Below are 22,288 nucleotides of genomic sequence, written 5' to 3'. Positions count from 1 at the left end.
ATGGAGGTAATGGGGAAGGGAATAACTGGACCCCAGAAGCACAAAAGGTCAAAAAATTTCTTCCACAGTTTAAAGAGGGGGATAATTTTGATAGCTTCATTCATATGTTTGAGCAGGTGTGTAAACAGCATGAAGTTGACCAAGGGCTCTGGGTACGGTTCCTGACCCCCTTACTCCATGGTAAAGCTGTAACTTATCTAGCAGGAATGCATGACACTGGCTGTTTTGATTGTACTGCTGTAAAAATTAATTTTTAGAATGTTTTAAGCTAACACCTGAAATGTATAGGAAAAAGTTTTGTGAGCGTAGACGCAAGGCAGATGAAAATGCATGTGAATATGTTGTTGAACTGAGTACTTATTTTCATAGCTGGGTGAGTGGATGTCAGGTCACCACTTTTGAAGGGCTGGCAGACCTTTTGGTAAGGGAACAAGCCCTTAGCACTTTGCCTGAGGACATGAGGATCTGGTTAGCTGATAGACAATGTGCTACTTCAGATGAGTTGGGGAAGGAGGGAGACCTATACCTGGCTAGCAGGGCAGCCCTGCACAGGAAGGGAACCCCCAGTACTGCTCATGGGTCTAAAGGAATCCATGGTTGGCAGCACAGACTGCCCTAACAGAATCCACCAGTAGCAGGGGAAGCCACTAGTCCAGGTACACAGCCAGGAGTTAGGGTTAAATGTTTTGAATGCAACCAATGGGGCCATGTGGCATACAGGTGTCCACAGAGGTAAGGTTGGGAACCAAAGGTGAGGGAGCCAGTAAGTGGGAAAGACAAAATGCCAACAGTGGGTTGTTTTGAGACAACAGGGGTATGGAACTACCATCCTGCAGATGTCCTGAGAGGGAAGGATTTGGATGAGGCAATACTATGTACTTATGCAGTTACATGCAGTGAGGCTAGGAGACAAGCATGTGGGTCTGGTAGCCTGGGGAAGACCCAGACAGAGTGCATACTTGCAGCCAGGACTGCTGAGGTGGTTACTTCAGGGAGTGAGCTACGCTGTAGCAGTGAGACTGAATGTGAGCCACAGCTGCTTGTGGGTACTGATATTCCCTTGGACAGGGTAACTGCAAAGGTAGAGGTGAATAGTAGTACCCAGGCTGACAGTGAGGCACCACTGTCAGAGGATGCCAGACTTTCTGTGGAAGGGGAGCTGGGAAGGGTTACAAGGAGAGACTTGAGACAGGCTCAGCTCTCAGACCCTACATTGCAAGGCCTGAGGCAGGTAGCTAGGGAGGTACCTGACTCTCAAGGGAAGGGGGAATCTGTATACTGGAACTAAGGGTTACTGTACAGAGAGTGGACCCCTTTGGGAGGGCTAGAAGGTGAGAGAGTACAGCAGTTGGTAGTGCCTAGAGCTTACCATCTGGTGCTTCTAGCCATAGCCCATGATATTCCCTTTGCAGGCCATATGGGCATAAATCGTACAAAGAGGTGTATTATGCAAAACTTCTATTGGCCTGGAATTTGCCAGAGATGTAACAGGGTACTGCAGGACCTGTGAGCAGTGCCAAAAGGTAGGCAAGGCAGGAGACAAGGTGAGAGCTCCTTTGATGCCTTTGCCTGTGATTGAGGAGACATTTCAGAGGGTAGCTATGGATATTGTGGGTCCTCTGAGTACCCCAAGTTCCACAGGGAAAAAGTATATCCTAGTGATTATAGATTATGCTACACAATACCCTGAGGCAGTGGCTTTGTCCTCCATTGAGGCAGAGAAGGTGGCAAATGCTTTGCTAGAGATTTTCAGCAGGGTAGGTTTCCCAAAGGAAATACTGTCTGACAGAGGTGCCAGTTTTATGTCAGACCTGCTGGCTTTTCTATGGAAGTCCTATGGGGTGAAGCACATGAAGACCACCCCCTACCATCCCCAGACTAATGGTTTTGTTGAGAGGTTAAACTCTACAATCTGCTTTTCTCTTTTCCTAGTTGAACTCTACAGTTCCCTACAAAACGGTGTCTACAGGACTGCAATCAGTTTCTCTCAGCATTTAAACAAAGTAGGTTGCACACACAAAAAACATTTGTTAAGCTTTCACTTACAGTGCTGTGTAATTAAGCAGGTCACCATACTGGTTAGCCATAGGGCTCTTTTTTTCTACTTGAGTGGTTGCCTCCCTCCCCTGTAACTTAAGTAAATTGACTCTTACATTAAGAGCTATAATGCTTACCTTATAGCTTTAGGACACCTTAGGAAACCTTGTAAACTGCAATAGCCTCACTACGCTCGGGCTCTCTTCGCTCCCCTCCCTGCCCCCAATTTCCTCCCACCCCCAGTACCTCTAAATTTATAGTACTATAGCCACTCCCCCACTTTCTAGATCCTATCTGCTTTCATCTGGGATAATTCCACCTGCCCCCATTATTCTATCTACATTTTAATAGCACCTATTAGCTTTCATCTGGCATTCTCCCATCCCCCTTCCAGTACCTTTACCTCACCACTCTATCTTCTGGTGTTGCATTACCAGGTAAAACAGTTCCTTAACTCACTAGCTGAATCACAGATAATGATATACTCCTCTTTACTACCCCTCTTTTTCACACCATGCCTCCTTACCTTGTATGAAAACCAGTTTCTCACAGGATTTCAGGTCCCAAAAGGCCATACTATCACCCCAGCTGTAAATCCTTCCACCTTCAACCATACTTACAGTACCAGATCATATCCAGCATCTTGTTCAGTCTATCAACATCTCAATCCCACGCACATTAGCTCTAGATCCAAACACTACCACAAACTAATAAACAAATTCCTGAAGTTCATCACCAAGTATAGACTCAACCTAATACTTGGTGGTGATATTCACCCCAACCCTGGCCCACTCACTTCAGATACATATACCCCCTCTACTTGCAATCTAAGCTACAAACCTACAATTAATAGGCCAACTAACTCTCTCCTAGTCTGTCATATCAATATTAGAAGCATTAATAACAAGGTACATGAATTGCATGCACTTCTGGATGTCCACTCCCCTGAGATTCTCTGTTTATCTGAAACCTGGTTAAAACCTAACACTAAAGACAATGAAGTGTTACCACCTGGGTACAACATACACAGGCTGGATCGTGCTTCGAGGAAGGGGGGGGGTAGCTGTACTCTATAAATCTGAGTTGAATGTCACTATAGATGTAATACAACCACCTCAGATTAATTTCTTGCCACCAAATTGCAACTTAATAAAAATAAATGCATTAATATCATCTGTATGTACATTCCCCCAGGTAACAATATATCTACATTTGAAGATATCCTGCACTGGCTATCATGTCACTACCCCCAAGAAACCCTACTACTTGGAGACTTTAACATAGACTGGGGCACCTGTTCCTCAGAATCCCCAACCACCTATATTAACCTGCATGCATTTACACAAATTATATCCATCCCTACCAGGATAGGTAAACCCAACCAAAATGAAAGTATACTTGACTGGGTACTCATAAATAGTCACCCCCAACTGTACACCTCTGGTACCCTCCTTGATGGCCTAAGCGATCACCTTCTTACATATGTAATTATGCACAAAACCATTAATTCCCAACAACCCTTACTCAGAAAGGTTAGAAACAATAAAAACTTTGTTCCTGCCAAATTCCAACAAAAAGTAAACTCATGTAATTGGTCTATTCTAAAACACCTCCCCTTAGAGGAAGCAGTAGCATACTTTAACAACAAATTCCTTGAGATCCTTGATTTGCATGCACCTGTTCGTTCAAAGAGAACCAAGGCAAAAACTGCGCCATGGCTTTTTAAAGAGTCTAAACTCAAAATTACCCTTAGAAACAAAGCATGGGCTTTATGGCGTTCTTCTAAAGACCCTCAAGATCACATTAAATACAGGCAATCCAGGAACTAAACCAAAAAATCAATTTTACAAGACAAAAAACAATACTACTGTAATTTACAGACAGTAAATCAAAATAACCCTCAGAAGTTTTGGGCAGGTTTAAATAATCTACTACATCCTGGACAAACTTCAACCCCAATCCCTGCTGCTACTATTGATAAAACCCCTGAAGATGTTCCTGATAGTTTTAACCAATTCTTTACTGAGACAATTCAAGCCCTAGCTAGCCAACTACCTCCTAGCTCCCCTGGTCCTGAAAGTAGCACCTCTAGAAACCTACTCGCGTTCAGCTTCCAACCAGTCGTCACTTCACGTATCCGTACCTTGATCAAAAAATTAAAACCCACTACACTTTCTGCTGATCACCTCCCTGCTGAGTACCTACAAAAATCAGCTGATGCTATTGCTTACCCCGTCTCAATACAAATCAATTGAACCATAGTAGAAGCTAAAATTCCCACCATGTGGAAAATATTCTATGTAAACCCACTTCACAAAGGAGGCAGCTCTACTGAATTCTCCAATTATAGGCCAATAGCTATACTCTCTCCACTTGCAAAGATTATGGAAAAGTGTATTCATAGACAACTCATGCACCACCTAATCCAGAATCACCTTATGGCAGACACTCAGCATGGCTTCCGTCCTCATCACAGCACTACTTCAGCCCTCCTAGCCTTTACCAACACCATAAACCATAATCGCAACAATAATTATATATCCTCAGCCCTCTTCTTGGATCTTTCCAAGGCATTCGATATGGTTGATCACCAACTTTTAATCCACACCCTGCAAACATTCTGTCTCGATACTGGAGCTCTTCAATGGTTTCAATCCTACCTGAATGGTTGGCAGCCGGCTGTCTTCTGGCAGAACAAACTCTCTAACCTTCTACCTAACACCCTTGGAGTACCACAAGGCTCTATACTAGCGTCCTTGCTGTTCTCCATCTTCATTAACGACCTTTATACTGTCATCCCAAAAGTCAGCTGTATCCAATATGCTGATGACTCTACTCTGATTTGCTCAGCCACATCTCCAGTAGTGTTATGGTAAGCTACCCAGACCACCTTTAATACAATAGAAAACTGGCTTTCTGAACATCGTCTGATCCTAAATCCCAAAAAACTAAAATGCTGTTATTTTCACCAACACATAGGTCAACTGCTTTCACCTTTACCATAAAATCAAATGATGGCACAATAATCTCCCCTGACCCCTCTACAAAACTATTAGGTGTCATCACAGACAATAATGTAAAATTTGACCTACATGTTAACCAAACTATCAAAACCATCAATAAAAAACTAGGGTCACTTTACAGAATAAAAGCCTTCCTAACCGCTCCAGCTAAAATTGCCATAGCTCGCTCAAACCTTCTTTCAACCCTTCTGTATGCATCCCCTCTACTCTCAAATTTAAACAAGACTGTCCTTAAACTCTCAATTTGCTACAACCACATTGCCAGGTTTGCCACTGGGCTGCCTTTTAGGACACACCATTGCATCAATCTAAATCAGCTTGGGTGGCTTGAACTACCCAGCCTAATCCAGTATAACCAACTGATTATGGCCTATAAAATCCTCTATAATCCGGACAATACTCCTGCACTTAAAAATATTATCACCCCCTATAACAATCCTAGACCGCTTTGATCCTCTAACAAACTACTAAACAGACTAGCAAAATTAATAACACAGCCGGTGATTCTCTCTTTGCAAACTCTGTAAGTAGATCCTGGAACTCTCTTCCAGCTGATATTACCTTACTTTCCACCTTAGGTCAATTTAAAACTAGACTCAAACAGCATTTGTCACTTAACTGGCTATGTCAATGTATCAACCCTGGCTAACTCTCTCTAGAATGTGTAAAAATCTGTTAACCAGTTTACTGTGTAATTTAATTTAATCCTGACTTGCGCTCAGGATTAATTGTAACCCGTGGAACTTGTTTAACTTGCTTACTTATATTATCTCTGTAAATAGTCTGTTTGTAATATGTAATGCTGGTATTATGTAATGCTGTATCTGCTTACCCTTGGAGCTTTTCTCCCCGGGCCTCCGCTGAAAATGGACATGCATCCATTCAGACTATCCCGGTCAACAAATGTAAAATAAAATAAATAAATAAAATAAAAGTCCATGCTACGGGCATTTGCAGATCAGTTTAAGAGGGAGTGGGACAAATATTTACCCCATCTGTTGTTTCCTTACAGAGAGGTTCCCCAGGAATCCACAGGTTTTTCACCCTTTGAGTTGCTGGATGGGCATAGTGTGAGGGGACATCTAGATTTAATTTGAGATGAGTGGGAAGGTGAGTGTGAGTCTTACAAGGAGTCTGTTGTGGCATATGTCCTGAACCTCAAGACAAGGATCAGGGAACTCATGGGCCTGGCCCAGGAAAACCTGGCAAAAGCCCAACAGAAAAAGGTGTGGGATGACAGGAATGCTCAAGCTAGAGAGTATGCTGTAGGGCAGCAGGTGATGGTTCTCATTCCTGTCAGACACAACAAGTTGCAAGAGCTTGGGAGGGACCGCACAAGGTGGTAAGAAAGATAAGTGATGTTAACTACATGGTGGAAGTGCTAGGCAGATGGCAGGGGCACAAATTGTACCATGTTAACATGATGAAACCTTACCATGATAGGGAGGCCCTTGTGCTGAGCATTTGCAGTGAATTGCAGGAGGAGCCTGAGAGAGATTTTGTGACTGATCTCCTCAGTGAGGCTCGGGCTGACACCTCGGTGGAAGGGGTAGCAATGTCCCAGCAGCTATCTTCTACCCAGGTTCGAGAAATCTGAGCAGTGTTGCAGGAGTTTGGGGGCATGTTCACCGGGAAACTAGGGAGCACCCACCTGGTGCAGCACCAGGTGGATACAGGACTCCAAAGGCCTATCAGGCCGACCCCTTATAGGGTGCCTGAGAGAGTGAAACAGACTCTGAGGGAGGAGGTACAGGAGATATTGGAACTAGGGGTGATTCAAGAGTCCAACAGTCCCTGGGCCTCACCAGTGGTGTTGGTGCCAAAGAAGGATGGCAGCACCAGGTTCTGTGTGGATTACAGGAAGTTAAATAGTCACACAGAGGCAGATGCTTACTCCATGCCTAGGACAAATGAGACCCTAGTGCAGCTGGGTGGGGCTAAGTATCTTACAACCATTGATCTTACCAAGGGTTACTGGCAGGTGCCCTTGACTTCCAGTGCTAGAGAGAAGTCAGCCTTTGTGACTCCTTTTGGCGTGTATGAGTTCACAAAGATGCCCTTTGGGATGAAGAAGGCCCCAGCAACTTTCCAGAGGCTGGTAGATCATATCTTAGCAGGAGCAGGAGGGTTTGCCCTTGCTTACATGGATGACATTGCTATCTACAGCCATTCCTGGCAAGAGCACCTTCAGCATGTTAGGGAGGTGCTGGGCAGACTACAGAGGGCAGGGTTGACTATTAAGCTGAGCAAATGTCAGGTGGGAATGGCAGAGGTCTCCTACCTAGGACTTAGATTGGGGAGTGGTAAGAAAAGGCCAGAACCTGCCAAAGTGGAAGCTAATCAGGAATGGCTTGCACCTGTTACCAAAAAGCAGGTGAGGGCATTCTTGGGGACAGCAGGGTACTACAGAAAGTTAATTTCCAATTATAGTACCATAGCTGCTCCCCTCACAGATCTGACAAGGAAGAACAGGTCAGGTAAGGTAGTGTGGACCCCAGCATGTGAGCAGGCATTTCCGAAGCTTAAGGAAGCTTAGGGAGGACCCCCATGTTAGCCAGTCCAGACTACAGCAAAGACTTTGTTGTGCAGGTGGATGCTTCAAAATATGGGGTGGGGGCTGTACTTAGTCAGATTTCTTCAGAGGGAAAAGAGCACCCAGTGGTTTATCTGAGTCATAGGCTCCAACCCAGGGAGGAATGCTATGCAGCGGTAGAAAAGAAATGTCTAACCATAGTGTGGGCACTACAAAAACTTCAGTCTTATCTGTACTGAAGAAAATTCACTGTGATGATGGATCACAACCCTCTAACATGGTTAAACAGAGCCAGTCAGCAAAATGCCAAGTTGCTTAGATGGAATCTGGGGTTGCAAGCATATGATGCGTCAGTGCAGCACCGCAGTGGGAGTAGCAATACCAATGCAGATGGGCTCTTAAGGCAGGGAATGGGGTGAGGTACACCCAGATAGACCTGACACTCTCAAGAGACGTTTCTCACGGGGCACTTGAAAAACATGCGGGGGAGTCATGTGACGATTGGGGAGAGATGGGTGAAGGCTGCCAGCCTAGTCAAATAGAATTTAATATATAATTCTATCATTTGTATAAATACATGTAAAATACAGGCTTGTATTTTTAAATGAAAGAAAACACTGTAAAATGTGAACTTCAAGATGGTTGCAACATTGCCATCTGCTGTAAGGAAAACCAAGCCAAGCATTTCAAATGTCTTTGAAAGCACAATTATCTAAAAAAGTGGTGCCAGAGCGGCTAGCTGAACACATTCTTCCTATTGTCTTAACTTAAGGAATAATTGTTAGAGTGTACATGTGGAAGGTGCTTTATTGTTTGGTTTCTGCTAGAGTGTATATGTGAAATGCCTTTTATTGTTGTATTCTCCTCTGCAGGTGTTAGCTTGCTAAATAATGTAAATGGAGTTTCTATTAGCCTGGGAACTCAGAGCAGGTGTCAAGATGATGCAATATGAATACTGGGAAAACCTAAGTGTCAAAAATGATGTAATCTGGGGAGGACCCAGAGACATGTTTGTTAGTGATGTTTTATAAACTGTGTCTCAGAGAGAGATAGAAAGGCATTTTGACTTTGGACATCTAACCCAGCACACCTTATGCTCTTTATGTATGTAAGTAGGATTGTAGCACTGTGTTTTCTCTTAAGATTAGCTAAAGATTAGAAAGTTAGATTAAGTATTTTTCTGTGTAATCAGATCTTTCCTACAATATTATTTTAAGTTTCTGTGTGATCTCTGTACTCTTAGATATCTCTGTGGTGTAGTAGTTTTGTCCTGTGTTTTAATTATTTATTATTAAATATTTTTAAAACCTTCTACCTGTGGCTGATTTGTGTAGAGATAAGCACTAGAGTACATTGAATATTTATAAAGGTTATTGTAATAGGCCACTCTAAAGTAAGCCTTGACTGTTAGTCATACTGCCATTGGATATTAATATTGCACAGTAATAAATGGACACCCTTTTAAGGGCTTTTAGTAGCGGATATTATTAAGTGGGTGGTGGCAGTAATTACTACCGTATAGTCTGGGTAAAGGGGCACAGTTGGAGAATCTGTGTCAGCCTTTCCCAGGAGTGTCTGTGAAGTTTTATAAATACTTATCTCAAAGTGTGTGTGTGTGTGTGTGTGTGTGTGTGTGTGTGTGTGTTGTGTCAACTACTTGGGCAGGGACATGAAGCACTGGTTGGACATAGAGGGTAATGGAGGTTTTAATTTGCCCAGTTAGGCTGAGACCTGGACCCTATAGCTGTGCCAGTGGGGAGTCTTATTGGGGACCTGGTGAGCAAGGGAGCAACCAGCCCCAGACTGACTGTGATCTCTGTGTGCACTTAAGGGAAATTGTACTTTACTGTGTGTATTAGTTATCCTTTCCTCTTCTATGAGACGACTTCCCTGGTGTTAGTGGTAAGGATTGAGGCTCCTTGATTGCTGGGGCAGGGCACGGTCGTCACAATATATATATATATATTTTTGTGGGGGTTACAGATGAAGAACTCACTGTGTTTGTAAACAGCATGATAGAAAGTGTTGGATTCCTCAGATTTGTCATTTCTGGGTTTGGCACTAGAGTTAACTTCTTAGACACACAAATCCTGCTCGATGCCACCACAGGCACACTCCAGTCCAATGTATTTCGCAAGGAAACTTATTGCAACAATTTCCTGGATTTCTCTAGCCAACACCCAGCCTTTATGAAAAGGAATGTGATCAAGAGGCAGTATATCAGCTTATCAAGACTAGTTAGTGAAGCTAGTTTTTAGCACCTGAGATTCTAGCAGGAAGGTACTATGTTTCTGAATAGAAATTACCCAGAGAAGTTAATTGACTCAGTCTCTGCAGAGGTATGCTTAGCCAGACACTCTAAATTTAAACCTATCATTAAATGTGGTTTTCAGCCTAAGGGCAAAGCTGAAGCACAGACAGACAGGACATTAAGTTTTCCAGTGCCTATTTGTAGAGATATGACTGTTCTCAAAAGCATTGTCAGCAGGAAATGGGACATTGTAACTTCCAGTAGAGATATTGTTTCATCTCTAGGTGGAAAGACCAACATTTGAGTATAAAAGGTCTAAGACATTAAAGCAGTCCTTTGAAAGGAATGACACTCCTTTCTTCACTGAAATCTTACATGACACTACTCTTCCACCTGACATGTTCTCGTGTAACAAGTGCATTGTTTGCAAATATATCTACAAGGGCACAGAATACATTTTTTAAACATTGCAACTACAACGTTTCATTTAAATATCATTTTAACTACCAGAGTTGCAATGTAATGCATGTAGGTGTATGCTCCGCCTGCAAATCATTTTATATTGGTAAAACTTACAGAAAATTATCAGATAGCGTGAAAGAGCATCTAGGAGCAGTGAGACAGAGAGATATGAATAACGATTTGGCAAAACATAGTGTTTCATGTAAAGATTTCACCTTGTTTAAGTTTTTAGTACTTGAAGAACTTAATGTTTTCTTTCGGGATTGTAACACCTTTTTAGAACTGAGAGAATTAAAGTGGCAGCTCATGCTGAACTGCCCCAGAGTTAAATGAAAATTTTAATTTGAAGTATGCTCAGCGCTGGCTGACTTAGGTCCCTCCCATTGTATTTTCTAGTGACACTAAAACTAATTTCTTTCTCAGGGCTCCCATAGGTTATTACCAGTTTTATGGCTGTTGCTTGTTGCTTACTGTTTATATAGTGTGTTGCACTATATTTTATTTAGTTTCTGATGAAATTCTTGCACAATAAAGAATGAAAGCGCTAAAATACATTCCTGCCTTATCTTTCTTTTCTATAGTCATCAAAGTTTTTTATTTTGTTTAAAGTCTTCTTTAAGTGGGTTTTTATTGCATATATGTATATGTTTGTGTGTGTGTATGTACTATGCAAATATGCGTGTGTGTGTGTGTGTGTGTGTGTGTGTGTGTGTATAACATGTATGTATAAATATACATATGTATGTTAGTGTGTGTGTGTGTGTGTGTGTGTGTGTGTATGTAGTATACATGGGAAGATTGTTTTTAAGGTACATTGTGGGGTTAGGTTTGTAGTGGGGACAGGGTTAAGGTTAGCATGCATTACTGAAATGGGCAGATGGCCTACCACTACACAAGACACACCTGGCAAACAAACATGCACCAACACATACTACAAACATAAAATATTACCCCGTCCTTAACTCTAAAGTATACACACTCACAAGCAAACACACAGCACTTATACCAACACTTACCTTAACCATAACACCCAAACATACATACATACACACTCTAACCATCTCCCAATTCTCACTCACCTATTTTAAAGAGACAGCACTTTGAGTATCAGACATTTAACTATCTGATCATTTGGCAATCTCAACCAGCCCTAGAATTTGTCAACCAAAGCAACATTTGACAAAATGCATGGTAGATTATATATATATATATATATATATATATATATATATGTGTATATATATATATGTGTATATATATAAATCTGTTTTTAACAGACTTTTAATACACAAGAAAAGCAAATGTTTTATCCAACAGAACTGTCATAATTCAGTTGTGTGTCTTTGTATTCTGGTTCTTGTGTATTCAAACATTTTATCCAGTTCATATCAAATGGGCTGGTATCTGGTGTGTGTCCCAACAAGCAAGCAATTGGTGCAGTACAGACAGATTCCCATCTGCACATTCACTTCACAATTTTATGCCAATTTAGCATTGCCAATCCACCTACTAAAACACCTTTAAAATGCAACAGGAAGGTATAGACCTCAAGAAAGCTCATATGTATAGCTGTACAGAAAAGGCAGGACAGCCAAACTCTGAACAAGGAAACCAACTGTTGCAAGGTAGAAATTGATTTATAGTAGGATATCACTGACATATTGTACAGTGGAGCAAATAGTATTTGTGTAAATGATTGTACCAGTGGCAAAATTAAATCTTGTTTTAACTTTCACAAAACTGTATATGAAATTAAATTGATTTTATAAGATTCAGTGCATGAGACTTTTACAAACATACCTCAGTAATTAATTGAATATCTGAAATGTAATGAATTTAAGACAAACCCCGAGTAACTCAAAGATGAAAGAAAAGCTTGATGAGACATAAAATATGAGAAATGATTCCTGTCATGTCTGATACTTTGTTTTACAGCACCGTTGCTGCCAGTATTAATGCCCTTGCAACAGTAACTTTTGAAGATTTGGTCAAGAAGTGCTTTCACAACTTGTCAGATAAACAGTCAACCTGGATCAGCAAAGGCTTATGTAGGTATAGTTATAGATTTATATGTACTTAGTGTTTTGTAGTTTTAGCTTACATTGACTGATTATTTTGTTGCTAAAAGATGCCAAGTCTTGATGAAATGTTTTATACATGATAATACAAATATCCTTTCACTTTTCAGGTATAATTTATGGGATTGCCTGCACTTCAATGGCTGTGGCAGCTTCCTTGATGGGTGCTGTAGTGCAAGTAAGGTGGTTTTATTACTTTCAATATTTTGGTCATAGGATAACTATACTAAAGCTTTCACAGGTCTGAATTATTGCCTTTAAGTACTGTGGCAGCATACTGTTCTGTAGTATTCTTAGTACCGATCCTAGCATATCTTACTATTCATTAGAGTAGGTACCTGCAAACAAGCATTTCATCCTTGCAGTTCTTCTAGTAATTAAAAATGTAATTAATTACTTCAGCAACCGAAAAATATTTTAGTTTGTGTTAATATGCAATATACATACAGACATGTGTTTAATGAACTAGCTAACATGGTTTAAGGTTATATGGTACATAGAAATTTTGGAGAAATCAGTTGAATTGCAGACCTTGTGGCAATTAGTTTATTGTTGTTTAAGTCTCCTGACATAACTTGGTGTCAGAGTGTGGTGAAATATCTCCCAGAACTAAAGATATGTATATATGGACGTGAATAACTATATTTGCTTTCAATATTGTCTGCTTTTAGAAGTACATCAATATAATTCTCTGAGGATATGTGGCTCAAGTGCACCCTCCAGGAATTTGTGATTATTAAGGAAATTTGGCTGAACACTAGAAGCTTTAGCTCTAGAAACTAAAATTGTTCCTTACTGCAAGTATATTAAGTGAAAAATATGACAGTATGAAGTACACTACATGCATGGGTTTTGTTGGGAAAGAAGCTCTAAAGGTATTTAACTCTTTAGTTTTCTTGAAGAAGAAAGAGACAAAATGGCAATGAATAAGACAAACACACTAACTATTGTCATACCAGAAAACAATTGTCACTTGTTGTTGAAGCGTACCCACTTAATTACTACATCCAACAACCATACTGATCATTTCATAGGTTCATAGTTCATCACTAAAGAACCCAACACAATGGAACCTAACCCTTACAGAGTGACCAGACATGTCTCATAAAATAATAAGGTACTTTAACACAGGCCAAAAGTATTGCTGTCACATGTTTAGTAATTGCAATACCAGTAGTGTTATTTACGTAGCTCAGTGTTTATGTTCCGCTTAGTGTGTGTGTGTGTGTGTGTGTATGTGTATATATATATATATATATATATATATATATATATATATATATGTATATATCAGTCTACCAAATTCATGTGCACAGTTTAGAGCATTTAACACTATTACAAGACGCATTCAGTCATGTGTTCTAATCTCATCTGCTCATACATATTAACATGAAGCCTATTAACTTGAATGCAGAAATTCTCTAATCAGATATACCCAAGCAAATAGATTTTTGAGCAACTAAGAACCCAACAAATGAAGTGTTTTTGCAGGGGCAAGTCCCCTTCAAGTCTTACACTCCTTTGCTTATATATCCTTACTCTATTCACTTTGAGACAAAATATATTGCTACAATAGTTATCAGAAAATGAGAAAAGTGAATCTCAGGCAAAATGCTTGCAGAAGTGGAAAAAAAACATGAGGATTTCTTTCTGGACACAGTCAGGTACTATGACAGTGTAATCCCTATGTCTGTTTTGCTTACACAATAATTAAAATAATGAAATATCCTAATCTCATTTCATAATGTGGGAAACCAAATGGGAATCACCATATAATGAATAATTTTAACAATTTACCAATGCAAGGTATTCCCCTTAGGTTTTCAGGCATCTGAAATATTTTATTAGACTATTTTAAGACTGCAAGTGATAACGCTAATGTTTATAAAGCCATCAGTGATTGTTCAGTTGTTATCTATAAAGAAGTGTCAAGTCGGGCAAAGCTTTGAATTACAACATATATCAAAGTAATTTTGAAAATAGACCACCAGCTATGTTTAAATGTGGCTTTTTTAAATTTTGTTTCATACTTAGAGGTTCTTGTGTGCCAGTAGTTGGCTTCATCAAGATCATAGTGATCGCAGACCATTATGACTACAACACAATGGGTTTAACTAATAAAAATCCCACCACGAGAAAGTAGAAGATAATAAATACATTTTCATTAAAGTGGTTAAAAAATGTACTGTGGAAGAAAAAGTCAGTCACCAGGACTCAATAAAGCCTACACCAAGTGTACACTGTTCTGAGTGAACAGACAGCACAGGCATAACTCACATCTTCTTCCTCTTAATTTTAGATTTCTTACAGATTTTCTTGCAGCTTTAAATATTAACAAAAACATGAACGCAACAGTTGTAAACAGTTTACTAGCACCAAATAACCATCTGGTACCTCAGCCTTTCGCCTTCAAGGATACAAAATCAAGTGCACATACACAATATATATATTAGGTGAACCCCTCATTAAGTCAATATTCAATTATTGTCAGATTAGCTCTTAAAGAGCATATTTCAAAATTACATCATACTGACTGGTGTGCCTTAACTATGATTATACCAAAAACTAATTAACATTTAAAAACAAAAATACAATAATGTTAAAGGACTACAAAATATTATTGAAAAACACTGATGCACATGTTTCAACACATCATAAAATAATTCTAATTTCACCCTGCAGTTCAGCTTTTTTAATATTTTATATTATATTATCTTCCAAACTCAGTCCCCTAGGGAACAATGTGGCATAAATTAAAATCATCTTACTTTCCAAAGAGTTCAATTTCTTATTTAAATCATCTCCTCTTTATGACACAGGACTGGCCAAAATGTTGAAGAAAAAAGAACTAGCATCCCCTCCATAAGCATTGCAGAAATGTTCTCCTACTGGACTTCTATAATTTCTGTTCTAAATGTCTTCCAGATGTTCCAATATCCTCACTTTTAACTCCCCTCCTAGTCTGTCCAATATACCACTTAGTAGCACTGCACCCACACCGCACTATATATACCACCCCACATGATTTGCATGTAAATCTCCCCTTACATTCAAATTTCTGTCCATTGATACGGGTACCAGAAATGTTTTTGATCCTCCTACACACATTACAATTACCACAAGCATAAGAACTCACCAGTAGGATAACATTTCTGCAACACTCATGGAGGGGATGATAGTTCTTTTTTCTTCAGCATTTTGGCCAGTCCTGTGTCATATAGAGGAGGTGATTTAAATCAGAAATTTAACTCTCTGGAAAGTAAGATGATTTTAAATTATGGCACATTGTTCCCTAGGGGACTGAATTTGGAAGTTAATATAATATAATATAAAATATTAAATAAGCTGATCTGCAGGGTCAAATTAGGATAATTTTATGATGTGTTGTAACATGTGCATCAGTGTTTTTCAATAATATTTTGTAGTCCTTTAACATTGTTAATTGCATTTTTTAAAATGTTAATTAATTTTTGGTATAGTCATAGTTAAGGCACACCAGTCAGTATGATATAATTTTGAATTGTGCTCTTTAAGAGCTAATTTGACAATAATTGAATATTGACTTAATGAGGGGGTTCACCTGATGTATATATTGTGTACGTGCAGTTGATTTTGTATCCTTGAAAGCGAAAGGCCAAGGTACCAGATGGTTATTTGGTGCTAGTAAACTGTTTACAACCGTTGCATTTGTGTTTTTTTTTCCATCGTCTTGCTTTGGTTTGTTGTTTCTATAAAGCTTTAAATATTGACAGGGTTTCATACAGGTTACCACAAAGTGTAGGCTACATGTACACTTAGCATAATCTTTCTGAGTGACTAGAAAGCACAAAACATGTGTTAGAGATGTTCTTGAATACATATTGTGTACACTTAGTGTAGGGGTTATTGAATTTGTCTAAATGTCGTATAAAATGCATTTCTCAGCTGATTTAAAAAAAATTAATTTGTAAGAGAAGTTAATTGGCAGCTATTGCTGAAATCCAATTACCCAATAGGATTAAATGTCCATGTTTGTATAAATATTTTCCTTAAACAATGACCATTATAATTTTGATAACTTTTTGTAACTTGATGGGATCATGATTGCATTCACCAGTAATGACCGTTATAAGTTTACTTTCCCTTGGTTTGTTTTTTCATGTGATATTTGCTTTCCCTACATGATTAATGTTTAAGAAGTGTTCTAGTACCTTTCATTTTCAGAAGCTGTTATACTGGTTAATTAGGTTGAATCAGTGGTTTTGTGTTAGTTATTTAATTGTAGTTAATTTGTTATGGGGCTATTTACTCTCAAGAAGTTTCATTGTAAGTTGGAGATGAAAGTGCTTAGTTCTTATTAACTGCAACTATTGTTTCCTGTTGGTCTGATTTTGTTTAGTTATTTAAGGTTTCATGCACCGTCCATCTTCGTTTTAGTTATTTTCTGAACGCAATGGATTTGTTTTACCCTACCAAAGGCTCCAGCTGTGACCGCTTCCATTTGCGTAAAACCATGCTGAAGCCGTCACAACTGATAAAAGAGTGATAAGATGCAGACAAAAGATGTAAACAGTACTTGGTTCAAGCATAATATCATAAGCTTTCATTTTAAAAAGTTGATTTTTTTGATACACATAAGATTGTATTAATTTTTTATTTTGCTTTTGTTTACTAGGTTTGTCTGACTGGATTTAGTCAGAACCTGTTTTCAGTGGAGGATTCCTGACAAAAGCTCCTAACATATTGCAAACATTTTAAAACAGATATTCAGTAATATACATTAACAGACATTAAGAAATGTACATTAGGAAATACACATACATTTGCTAATTAGATTTAATTTGTGGGAAATAAAGAAATTACTATAGTATAAAATTGCTTATGCATTTAGTAAATGTTGAACAGGGATCACTTGAAGAGGTATATTACTGGATTTGTCAAATAGATACTGCATCTTTTGATAAGTGATTAGTAATTTAAAGAAATGGAAGCGAGGGAAGGAACTCAACAGGGCAGGGGTTTGGGAGTTGCTGTAAGTGGTCAAAGTGTTTACCTCACACACAAAAGGTACAGTGTTTGATTTTTCGCATTTAAAAGGGAAATTAGCTAGACTTAAAATGGCCCACAAGGGCAGCAAGTCTAACAGAGGGGGAGCAGGTTAGTATAATAGTCATGGTCTTTACCTCACAGACACAAGGTTTGATTCACACATCTGGTTATTGAGTATGCTTGCAATAACCTGCAAACTGCTAGCCTAATATTTATGTTTTAAGAAATAGTATAAAGGGTTGGTATAATGGTTAAGATCTTAACCTCACAGTTACAAGCTACAGAGTTTGATTCTGACTTTAGATTATTGGCTTGGCTTACAGTAGTCTGCAGAATGATAGCCTAGTATTTACTTATGAACAGTTGGAGCAGACATTCATTTTTTTGTCTTTTTGATGGTATCTTCAAGAACTGAATTGAATTAGAAATGTGGAAGGAGGTTATCTGATTGAACAGAGATATCAAGAGCTTGATTAGCCACATGGTTGGTTAATGGCCACATTGTTTTATAAAGCGTGCATTGAACTTGTTGGCTATGATAAACATTTTAATACTATGTGTTTGGTGTTGGCTGAAAATTTGCCCTGGATTTAACAGTTTATTGATTGAAGTCCAGTGCAGTTTTGGATTATTAGTGTGTGCTTGGTTGGCTGAGTAGTAGGTTTTCTTATCTTTGGTGATAAGCTGTCTTGTAAGGTTTGTTAGTTGTGTAAATGCTAGTAAAGTAGGAGCGGATTTATTTTTTTGTCCAGACCTTCCAGGCTTTGTCTCTTTGTTCCACAAGTTGTTTAGTTGCCGAGGATAATGATGAGGCAGGATTGGCATTTACTCATTTTCTGAGGCTGGACAGTATGTTTAAAATATCTAGTAAGATTTTATTGAACTCAGCGACATCATCTATAAGGGAGTGTCTTTAGTGAATCCAGTTAAAGTGATATAGTGTATCAATAAAAGTGTCTTCATGAAAAGTTGTAAGTTTCCTACCAGGTTGTGACAATATGTTTTGTGGCTGTTGCTTTGGTGTCTTATGGTGCAGATTGTTAAGTGATCACTTAGACTATCTCACAGAGCTCTATGGGATGATATTTTATTTAGTGAAGATGTTAGGATCCAACTAAGGGGTGATTTTCTGGCTGCAGCTTTGTTATATCTAGCTGGTGTGGTTGTAAGTTGGGTGAACTCGCACAGATGTGAATTATTAGTTGGATTTTCAGCTTGTATGATTTCCTAGTCTATATTAACATCACATAATATTGTGGATTGCATGAGGGATTTTTGCAAAAGCCCAGCAAAGGATATCTTCCAGAGTTTTAGCATGTCTCTGTTGAGATTACAATAGTTAGCTTGAGATATGTGAGCTCAGGTGGCAACTATTTTACTCAACCACCCAGGCTTAATGCAAACCTTAATTTTAATGCATTATGAAGCCTTGTCCCCTTTAAGCGTTATCAGTAGTGTCATCACACATCAAATTGTAAAATTAAAATATGTAATACATGTGTATTTTAGATGCAATGAATTTCAAATTATTTTACTTCTAATTTTGGGCATGATTTTTATTTAGACCAATAAGATGAAATACGGAGCTTCATATATTTTATAAACTGTGTTTTTTTAAGTGTTATGATGTTTTGAAATATTTATAAATTATTTTCATTAGTTATATTCTTTAACTGGTCATGTCATGTGATTGAATTTCTATTGTTTAAGACTTACTTTATACAGATCAGTTCTGATGAAGTCTCTGTTTTGATTGCGAGACAAAAGCACTAACATTTGGGAATTAAAATATTGCCTGCACAGTTAAGTTGGTCATAATTCAGAGTTTTTTTTTATTTTCTTTTTTATTTTTTTTCCTTCTTCACAGCTGACCACCAGCTATTCTCCTTGTTCATTGGGTCTATTGGACCCACTTTGCCTCCTCCACGTTTCACCTGACCCATGTCATGAGGAGATCTAGGACACTGGTGAGACATCATATTGCTGCTGGAGAGCATGTCCTAGTCCCCTTCCCACTTGGTAATCCTTTGAGCACTATATTAATGCTGTATTGGTAGGTGCCTCTGCACTTTCACTAATATGCAGCCACCTACTGCAACATGAAGATGGTCAGGCACATAATATTGTTATACTGCAGCAAACCTAAGCTGCCTCTCTGCTCCCAGGATAGGTGAATCAACAGTAGCCACTCACTCCCACTTCCCCCTCTGCAGTCTGTCAAGCACCTATGATGCTAACTGAATGTAGGTAATCTTAAGCATGAATTTATACATCATGAATCCCTGCATATAAAGAGTCAAGAAACAAAGAGAACTGATAAGTAAAACCCTTTTACTTTTATGTTGATTTCACTGTCATATATTAGCTTCTTTACTCACCTTTAAGTTTTCAGAGGTTTTGTCAAATTTTATCTGTTGCTACTCTTTAGTAATATTTTACATTGACTCTCAGAAGATATAAGATGTGAAAACTGTTGCTTATAACAAAGTATTTTTATTTAATAACAGTTCTATGTTTTACTTGTGGTTAGTTTCATCAGTACTTTTCATAAATATACTATGGTTAAATTAAATGTAATTTAGAGAATGGGTGGCCTGTAGATTGCACCCTGATTGGAGAAGGAACGTTCTCCAGCAGGGCATTAATCTACAGGTAAAGCCCACTAAAAAATGAATCCATCACTTCATGTCCACATATCAAGCTGCTGTGGTGCTCAGACTGAAAAAAAAAACTAATGTTCGCCACTTATTTATACTCACTAAGGAGCGCTTTTGCTGTTTAGTGATTGTGTGTTTGTGTGCGTGTGTGTGTGTGGGAAAGCATGCATGAAAGCACAAGAGACTGTGTGTGTGTGTGTGTGTGTGTGTGTGTGTGTGTGTGTGTGTGTGTGTGTGTATGTGTTTCCATGCATGAGAGAAAGAAAGAGAGAGAGGAATGAGAGCGATCGAACGATCCCTGGCAGCAGCTGTAGCAGTTAAGTGGTTTGCGTACCTCTGGGCATCTTAGGTCAAGGTATCTGGATAAACCTAAAATAAACGAGGACAAAGGCTCAAAATAGGAACTTATTTTAAATATTGCTGTTACAAAATCACAAAGTTACTTAAGTATTAGGATTTGTGTTAGCATGCATTTTCTGAACCAGAGGGTGTGTGTGTGTGTGTGTGTGTGTGTGTGTGTGTGTGTGTGTGTGTGTGTGTGTGTGTGTGTGTGTGTGTGTGCGTGCACGTGCGTGCATGTGTGAATGAATGAGTGAGTGAGTGAGGGTGTATGTGTTATTGTGGAAATAACACCCATCCAGATAACACACTCTTGTTGGGAATTATTGCTTGCTTGTTATGTCAACATGTTTAAAAAGATAAAGTAAAATCACCTTTATTGTAATGATTTAATTACTGCTTGTGAATATATGGTAGATAACTGTACTGATATACACTTAAGTATCATAACTAGATATTGTTTGATTTTTGTTTGCTTGTTTGTGCTTTACTGTTTGTTTTGGTATAAAGTAACACATTTCTTTTTCATTCCTTTTTACCTATACAAACATAATGGCCAGATTCAATAACACCTACACTAAGTGTACACAATATATATTCAAGAACATCCCTACCACATTTTTTGCACTTTCTAGTCAATCAGTAAGATTACACTAAGTGTACATGTAGTCAACACTTTGGGGTGATCTTTATGAATCCTCCTCAGCATTTAAAGCTGCAAGAAAATCAGTAGGAAAACTAAAATTAGGAGGAAGAAGGTGTGAGTTATGCTTGTGTATTGTCTGTTCACTCAGAACAGTGTACACTTAGTGTAGGCTTTATTGAATCCCAGGGAATGTCTCTGATCTAGATCTCATCTAGGCTATGAATAAGTTAACTTTTACCTGCAGGTTTACTCTACTGTCGGGTGCTATTTTCAGTTTGATGTAATGCATATTTTTTAAGGTGTCCTGTCAGGATTTGCAGTCCTTGGTCCTACCAGGAGAGAGTACAGCTTGGCCCAGTTTCATTTGCCTAATCAGCAAAATATGTACACATATCAATACTGGAACGCATCCATAACCACATGGTATGAAATGTATTAAGGGCTACCAGTTTTTCTGCTTATGTTGCCATGATGTCATATATTGCCATATATTATGTATAGCATATGACAGCTTATTTACTTTGAAAGGGAAATACATGTTGATGTTTGTGCATGACTCCTGCATTCTGTTGAATCTTCATCTTTTCACAAGTGTAAACAATGATGCAACTATGCTGGGCAACTCTACTAATGCCATGCATTGATATTATTGCCTAATGTTGTTTTTCAGGCTGCCCTCAGCATTCTTGGGATGTGTGGTGGCCCCATGCTGGGAGTATTTTCTTTAGGAATCCTTATTCCTTCAACAAACTGGATTGTGAGTATGCAGTCATATAGTTACAAAACCTTATCAACATTGTACATGCAAACTATAAACTATTGCATTTCTGAAGTTACCAACTGCAATTTACACTGTTTTAAAAATGAGTGCAGGACTGTATAAGCTATGCCTTCATAAAACTTACCCATTATCTTTCGGAAAAATTCAAGTCATTTTCTGTCCCTGAAAAGAATCTACAGTGCAGGACATTATTATTAATATTATAAAGCATACTAGTCAGTGGTTATATAGAAAATTATAAAACAGCGACCTTTATATTTAAAGTTAATTATTAAAGATTATTGTCATTATTTGTACAATTCCAGCTTATAATAATTTAATATGGTTGTCACAGCTCATTCCACTTGCTTGTGTTATTCATAAATGCACATACAAATTGATTGTATGCATACTTAAAATTTAAAAATTTTATTAACATGGGTGTAGTATAGTCTGATGACCAGTTCATGAAAG

At 38.5% G+C, this 22,288-nt stretch overlaps 1 protein-coding gene across 1 annotated transcript in view; it reads left to right on the top strand.

Annotated features, from left to right (window-relative positions):
• Nucleotides 1-22,288, top strand: part of SLC5A12 (solute carrier family 5 member 12) — a 374,561-nt gene that overhangs the window by 296,234 nt on the left and 56,039 nt on the right. The window contains exons 9-11 of the mRNA XM_044059166.1: nucleotides 12,242-12,354; nucleotides 12,495-12,562; nucleotides 21,725-21,811. Coding sequence (XP_043915101.1) covers nucleotides 12,242-12,354; nucleotides 12,495-12,562; nucleotides 21,725-21,811 — 268 coding nt within the window. The remainder of the gene's footprint in view (nucleotides 1-12,241; nucleotides 12,355-12,494; nucleotides 12,563-21,724; nucleotides 21,812-22,288) is intronic.

This window comes from Protopterus annectens, chromosome 17.part0, assembly GCF_019279795.1.
Source record: "Protopterus annectens isolate FY-2018-M chromosome 17.part0, PAN1.0, whole genome shotgun sequence".
In the NCBI taxonomy this organism is placed as follows: Eukaryota; Metazoa; Chordata; order Ceratodontiformes; family Protopteridae; genus Protopterus; species Protopterus annectens.
Note: the sequence above shows the minus strand (reverse complement) of the source record. Positions and strands in the feature narration are given on the sequence as shown.